This window comes from Diplotaxodon limnothrissa, linkage group LG23 (genome assembly GCF_057381915.1).
Source record: "Diplotaxodon limnothrissa isolate DT_005_m linkage group LG23, D_limnothrissa_male_GT1.1, whole genome shotgun sequence".
In the NCBI taxonomy this organism is placed as follows: domain Eukaryota; kingdom Metazoa; phylum Chordata; class Actinopteri; order Cichliformes; family Cichlidae; genus Diplotaxodon; species Diplotaxodon limnothrissa.
In genome coordinates, this window is record NC_140617.1 from 37744526 (window position 1) to 37752592 (window position 8067).

Below are 8067 nucleotides of genomic sequence, written 5' to 3' on the forward strand. Positions count from 1 at the left end.
TGCTGGTGTCCCCTTTTTTTCTCTTTTCTTCCTGCCTCCTCCTCCGCACTGTACCACAAACACTTACACCATTCTCATTGAAATGAGCGTGAAACAATCCCTGTCACACTGTAAACAGTGGTGTTTTAAAAAAAGGTGTGTTAAACACACGGTGTGAGAGCCAGAACCAGGTCGCCAAAAGGTCCAATCAGGCCCGCTGGATCGCATCATCAGAATGCGAACTGTTAATTTCATGAATCAAGATTAGTTATAGGGCCTTTGTCATGACAAAGACACTACCCCATACTATTAGTATTCTACTGAAAAAAATATTCTATTTAAAACAGATATTCTTTCTTTTATGAAACTTTGGTTCCAATATTTCATTGTACAGATTTCCTGCTTGTTTTGTTATTGCTGTTTGTTTGTTTTTGTTGTTTTGCCATTTTTTATTTTTACTGTTGGTCTTTAGTGGAAAGCAGGACACTTTCTGTAAATTAACAGAACATTTTCTGTTTTCTAATGAAAGAAAACTTTTTAAAATGGTAGAAGTGGTAGTCATGAGCTGGCAGTAATTTTTCTAATTTTACGGATTTCCATATATTTCTACTGCGTGTCCTTAGTTCATAGAAAAATGTCCTTTTTTTAACCAACAGAAATTATCTCTAATTGCAAAACAAAGCCCGCATCAATTGTGTAAGTATCAATTCTGGTGGGTTTTTTCTACATTTGGTATTTCATCGTAAAAAACTGTCATGTGTTGTTGCACCTAATTTTGTTAAGATAAATTTTCTAAATGGATAATTTACTAAATGTGAACATTTTCCCAGTGTACTTCATCTACAGTTTTAGTGGTTTGGCTTATTTAAGATCGAATTGTGTATGTGGCTCTGAAACTAAAATGTGTTTGATTTCTCTTGTTTAAAATGAAACCTGGCAAATGGTAAAAAACGTGCAAGAATATAAAAACTCACTGCCTGCCAATGATGAAGGCTGTGTAGTTTTGAGTTCAGTCTTCAACTTGATGACTCAGGCTGGGTGTTAGTTTTTAATGAGCGGAAGATGGTATTTCTGATATTGAAAAACTGTCTGCCATGTGCCTCCTGTCTTTCTCAAAATAAATTTAAAGTTTCTCCCTCATTCTTATGTCTTTATTTAGAGTTCATGAATAATTTAAAATATATTTTTAGGCATATAAATGACTATGTGAGGATGTCACTTGATTCAAATAGCAGATCTTATTTTAGAGCAGAAACCAAATGAGTAAATGCAGATTTGAATTGAAAAGAGAAACAATTACACGTTTAACTTCAATGAGACTTGAAGGGTAACATACACAAAAAAAGAAGAGAAAAGCACAGAGTACTATAGTACTTGCTGAGAGAGTGCAAGAAGAAAAAGTGTTTTGGGGGAATGTTCCATTTTGGTTCCTAAAAAACAAAAAATGGAGCGGCGGCATCAAGGGGGGGAAGAAGCGGTATCGATTGAAGTGGGTAAAGTAAAAAAACAAAAACAAATAAAGAGAGAGTGAGAGATTTTATTGTTGTTATTGTTCACAATCACAAGTACAAAACTGCAGAATCTCAATCGATTGATTGGACCGAGGACTGTAGCCATACATCACTATAGGTTCAAGGCTATTTCATCCTCTTGATTAGGACCCCAAGGGGTGAGGGTTTAAAGAGCGAGACTGTAATCATGCTGCCTTTGAAGGAGAAGGTTATTTATATCTCCTCTTCTTAAGGTTTTAAAACCCCCCATGCTTGTGTGTCTCTAGGAGGACACAGAATGTTTGTCCAGCCAGTTGACGGTAATATAATGACGTCTGCAGTGAAAGTAGCAGATGTTATGAACTTGCAGTTTTATTTTTTTTACTTGTTAAAAACAGATAATATGTAGAATTATTTCTTAATATTTGGTCTTTTTTTGACAGCAAAAACTGCTAATCTGCGTTATCTTATACCCATGTTTCTCAGTCCTTGCTCAAATGCAGACGGAAAGATTAGCTTTCACATTTTTATTTAAGAAAAATAAAATAAAATGACTAATGTATAGGGGAGCTCCTATTTTTCTACCAAGTAAATGTCAAGATTTTTGGAGCATATCAGTCAAACTGAACTGACCGTACTTAATGACATATGTGACTGAACAAATCATTAGTTCAACATTAGTTCCTTATTAAAAGAAAATTACATGTCTGAAAAAGCCACTGCAACAGACATGAAGCGATAAGTCAAATCAGTGATGTATGGTGACAGGTTAAAGCCTTAGGCATGCATTAAGATCAGCTGGTTCATTAAGTTTTGTTTCTTTGAACTCTACAGTAGTGTCCAAAAGTCTTAAGTTACACCAAACTTCTTTATATTTTGCTTCAAAGGAGTGAGAATGTATTGTAATTTTTGAAGGGCAATTTTTAAAGCGATACTTCTTCAGGATTCCTGGTCTTTCAAAGTTTTTCTGCGGATATTAGCTGCTTTTTTCACAAGTTTTTAGTCTAAGCCTTTTATCTGACAATTTCCAGATTTTTTATTGTTTATTAAGCCACTTAAGACAAGTCACTGAAGCAGACTACACATAGGAATTTACTCATAAAGGCAACTTAGCAAATAAACATATTTAAATAATATCTTTAGACAATTTGCTGTTAGCAGCCTGTCACAGAAAAAAACCCGAAACAAAACGTACTTTATTGCCATTTCTTTAGCTAGATCTCCAAAACACGCCAAAGCCAATCCATCCATAAAATAGTAGTTTTGTGCCAACGAGGTGATTCCCAAAGAGCTATTACCTGAAAACTTGGAATATCTCGTCATGATGTACAGTGTTTTTCCTTCAAAAATTTTGAGAGAGTTGGACATGTGAAGGACAAACGAAGAACTGGCAGGTCTTTAGCAGATGGACAGTATCTGAAAGTCATGTCCTTAAGAAATGGCAAAAAATTCCAGCAAATACCTCACAAAGGACCTGAGAGATGGTTCTTGAGTTGATCCATCTAATGTTTGCCTTCTCACAGGTAGTCTTAGTGGAAGGGTGGCTGTCAAGAAGCAGTTTTTAAGGATGGGAAATGGTTAGAAAATGTCAACCTTATACCAAATACCAAGAAATGGACTGAAAATACTGAATATCTTGTAGTTATGAATCCAAATTCTAAATTTTCTGTTCCATTTGCTGTCTGTATATATGGAGGTGAGCCATCCCTCATTTCTTTACATTTTACTAGGTCTACAGCCACCTCTAAAAGCCACATCTTCAGACTGTGTTTCAGCCAGTGGTATTAGGGATCTTATCAAAACTGATGGAACTATAAACACAGAAAAGTATCATCCAATTTTGAGTCATCTGAAAAGCATCTGATTGGCATGGGCATTATTTTTCCAAACACACTCCCAGTGCACTGAAAGCATACCTGCATAGAGAAACACACAAAGGAACACCTATTAATCATGGATTGGCCTCCCCAGAGGTCAGACTTCCACATTATCGAAGCAGTGTGGAATCATCTTGACAGAAAACAGAACAAAAGGCAGCAAACGTCCAAAAACGAGCTTTGAATGTCCTTCAAGAAGCCCAGAGAAGTATTCCTGAAGACTGCTGTCTAAGGAAGCTCAGGCTATTTTAAAAAATCAAGGTGGTAATACCAAATATTGATTTTCAAAAACTGCACAAACTTTGGTCTAACATATTGTATGTCTGAACATGTTTTAGTAGCTAAATTAAATGAGGGGTGGCTCAAGTTTTGTTTCTTTCTAAGCTGCATTATATTGAACCAATTTAATATGCTGTATTTAGCGGTAGCTGTATATGACACAGGTGCAGCCACTTAGATGTTCATTAGTAGGGATGGGTACCAGTGTCCGGTGCCATTGTGGAACCGGTTCTGACATAAACGGTAGTAACCTGACCGAAAAGCAGCGCACAATTCGGTGCTTCATTTCGGTGCTTCATTTCGGTGCTTTTTTTCCCCTGAGAAATCTAGCCAATCACTTCCTATCCAAGGATAGTAGGCGGGCCCAGGTACGTATGGGGCTTTTTTTAGAGCAGAGCTAAAATGCCGAAGCTGAAGCGCTCGAGAGTGTGGCTGTACTTCACAGCAAAAGATAGAAACTCAGGAGCCTGCAACAAGTGCTTAAAGGTAATAATGTGCAAAGGAGGTAACACCTCAAATCCAATGAAACACATGGCGTTGCATAGCGTTTTTTTAAAAGCCGAGAAATGCACCGCATTTGATAACTTGCAGCAAGACATCACACCGAGCACATCTGCTGCGGGTGTGGTGCTTGTTCTCGGAGTTAGCAACATCCAAGAACCCGAAGAGGAGAGTCCTGGCCCCTAGCCCTGCCAGTGTAGCAGAAATGATGATGGATGATGATGGCAACAGCACCCGTTCTTCTCTGGGTGAGTATCTTAATGTTGTTCGTGTGTAATTTAAGTTGAGTAAGCTAACCACGTTATTAAATTAATGCATGTAAGGTGAACTAGCAAACACCGTAGTAGTTACATGTGGCTGTCTTCTTGTTTGATGGCAGATACTCCCTTCATCCTGGCCAAAAAGGCTAAAATGAGGAAAGAAAAAGTGGACAAAATTCATAGGGCAGTGACAAAATTTATAGTCAAAGATCTCCATCCATTTTCAACGGTTGAGTCACCATCATTCAGGTGAAAAATGTTGTATTACTCTGACATAAAAAATAGACTGCATAATACTGTAAAGGTTAATATGTTCATAGCTGCTTAGCTTTGTAAGTCTTTTCTAAATATTATAAGTAAACTATATTTGAATAAAAGGTGAGCTATATGTTTTTATTTTTTATCTGGAAGAAAAAAATTAATTAGAATTCAAATGTATTTTCTCTTTATTCTGGGAGCTGGTTCATATGTTTTATTTATTTTATCTGAAAAAAAGAATTAAATTTCAAGTCAAAAACACTTTCTTTTTATAAATTTGTTTTTTTTTGTTTTGTTTTGTTTTTTTAATTCAGGGAGATGTCCTCTGCCCTTAATCCGAGGTATCAGCCCCCATCCAGGGATGATCTATCCAACACACTTATACCTGCTTGGTATTGTGTGGAGAAAAGCAACCTCATCCAGAATTTGGCACAGGTTAACAAGGTCGCTATCACCTGTGATGGATGGACCAGTATTGCTCAGGACCATTTCCTCACAGTGACTGTTCACTACATCTACAAAGGCAAAATGAAGCAGAATGTGCTCAGCACTGAAGCAGTTTATGAGTCACAAACAGGTCCAGTTGTCGCTAAAGAAATATCAAGCGTTGTGGAGCAATTTCACTTGGGAGGGAAAATAATTGCTGCCACTGTAGATAATGCCTGCAACATGGATGTTGCTTTGAAAAAATTGGACTTTTTAAAAGTGGGATGCTTTGCTCATACCCTCAACCTGGCCGCACAAAAGGTGTATGACATTCCTGCAGTTTCCAGCTGGTGTGCCAAAATCCGTTCAGTTGTGGTGTGGCTCAAACGTTCATCCTTGAGCAAAACTGTGCTCAGAGAAAAGCAGCGAATCCTGGGTAAGTAGCGCATGCAGTTACATATCAAGATGTATTGTTATTCATATTACCTTTTTTATAGTAATTTAAAATATGTTTGTGTCTATCTGTGCTTTAGATTTGCCAGAGCATAATGTAATTCTTGATGTTAAGACGCGCTGGAATTCTCTCTTCCTAATGGTGGAGAGATTTATGGAGCAGTTTGATGCAATCCAGGCAGCTGCTCTGGATCAACGGCTGAGGAAGCCTATGGAGAAGGACATGAGCATCACTTGCAAGAGCTAAATTACGTCAGTTACCTTTAACATTGTGAATATTTTTCAACAGGCTAGAAAGGTTCACGCACACTGATTTAATCAAGGCAGAGGAGTTTATTAAGTGCATGCAAGTCCTGTACACGTCAACCATGTGTGTCTCAAGTGACAAGTCACCCACATGCAGCCCAATCATCCCCATCCTGGCCAAGCTGGAGGCACATTTCAGACGATGTGATGAAGACAGTGTTTTCACCTCTTCAATAAAAGAGAAAGTCTGGGGTAGTCTGCAGAAAAGATATCAGGTATTTGCAGACAATGTCAATGCGCATGAAAAATAGGGTTACCTTTTTTCAGTATCAGGTCCTATGTTATATCTTGTTTTACTTAAAGGATAAAAACCTTCAGAAATTTCTGAAGGAGGCCACGATGATGGACCCACGTTTTAAAGGCAGGCTAGGTGGTGAGGCAGCTACTGACATCTGGGACAGGTTGGAGAAGGCAGCAGTTGCAAATGCCACAGTAGCAGTTGCGCAGGTATTTTCATTGTGTGTGTACAATCTTGTCCTTTTGCATCATGATGTAGTTTCTATGTTGAAGGAATGCTCTTTTACTATCTGTGTGTCCATAGCCTCCCACTGAGGACCCCAAAGCACACAGCGAGGTGGATGATGCTGACATGGACAAGCCAGAAAAATATGTAATTTCAGATTTTTTCTAACACAACCACTACATTCTAAAAGTGATCTTTATTTATTTTGCAAATCTCACACATCTTTTTTTGTTGTTTTTCAGCTAAGTAAGGTCCAGAAGTCACCCTTAGAAAAGCTGTTTGAGGATGAAGACAGAGAGCTTCAACAGGCTGCTTCTCAAGCGGGTAGAGTCCCCTCAATCACAGAACAGGTACAGAAGGAGCTTCAAATATACAAAAAACTGCCAGGAATTACCTCTGGACAAGACCCCGTGGCCTGGTGGTGGAGTAAGAGGGATACACTCCCCAATTTATCTGGCCTATCAGAAAAATACTTGTGTGTCCCAGCCTCATCAACGCCTTCTGAAAGAGTTTTCTCTTGTGCTGGGCATGCCATCAGCCAAGAGCGATGCCGTATAGCTCCAGAAAAGGCTAATATGATTATCTTCTTGCAAAAAAACTGCTAAACATCACAGGTTTCATGACAAAGTTTGTGTTTTCAATTGTTTAAGCACTGGTTCCAACCAAAGACGTTATGTTTTATTGACAGAAAGGGCTAACTTTGTTATAATTTTGCTTAAAAAAATTACTGGGAAAAATAAAAACACAAGAGGTTTTTGGACAAAGTTTGTGTTCTTTATTCTTTAAGCACTGTTTCGTGCACCGTTTAAGCACCGGCACCGTTTCAAAAGTACCGTTTTGGCACCGGTATCGGATTAAACCTAAACGATACCCATCCCTATTCATTAGTTTACCCTACAGGCAGTGTTTGAGCTCACTGGTGCTGTACTAAGTCTGTATTCACACTACGTTGAAGCATCTATTTTTTCCACACCATTTAACAGCATTATGTCACGGTCTGGCTAGGGCAGACCGTATGTTGCAGGGAAGGACTCAAGCGCAGACCGAAATGAGATGTGAATAACAAAACAAGCCGTTTATTAAGGAAAGAAATGAGGGTACAAAATAATAGGGAATCGATGAAAACTAAACAATGACCTAAACTGGGTGAACTAAAACAAAACATAGAAAACTCTAAACATAACAAACTGACAGGGATACCTGGAGCGGAGACATAGGGTACAACGGGTGAATACAACGGACGACCTGACAAAGAATGACTGAGAACACACAGACTAAATGGACACAGGAAGATAATGAGGGAAGTGGCAACACCTGGGGAAACAGCTGGCACACATGAACATAATGACGTCACAGTGGGAGAGTAAAACTGAACACGATGAACACAGAAACGCCAGACCTCTTCACAATAAAACAGGAAACAGAGTGAGACATAGACATGACAACCTGAACTTGACAACATAAGCCACAGACATGAAATACATGAAAAGCAGGGGAGACTTAACATGGTGGAAACACGAGGGGAAAATAACTAGAAACACCTAGGCATGAAAACGATGAACTTAGGAAACCTGAAGGCTACATAAACTAAACACAAAACGCTGGGTCAGCAGACCCAGGATCATGACACATTAGTTCACTAAAGGGGACTGCATATATTCCTTTGCTAGCATTAAGACGATTAAAGTGATTTACGCTGGCTCTTCTTGAACCCACTTATTTGAGCTTTGTTAAGTATATGACGAAAGCTTTTACCTGTCGCACATGTACAGTGT

General features: G+C 38.6%; 1 protein-coding gene across 1 annotated transcript; it reads left to right on the top strand.

Moving 5' to 3' along the window:
* The first annotated feature begins 4948 nt into the window (after positions 1 to 4948).
* Positions 4949 to 6897, top strand: LOC146608638 (E3 SUMO-protein ligase ZBED1-like). Its single transcript, XM_085348714.1, has 6 exons — positions 4949 to 5506; positions 5604 to 5746; positions 5811 to 6044; positions 6133 to 6276; positions 6371 to 6439; positions 6535 to 6897. Exons 1-6 carry the CDS (start codon positions 4963 to 4965, stop codon positions 6895 to 6897), a joined length of 1497 nt encoding a protein of 498 aa, XP_085204840.1. The 5' UTR covers positions 4949 to 4962.
* Positions 6898 to 8067: the final 1170 nt, after the last annotated feature.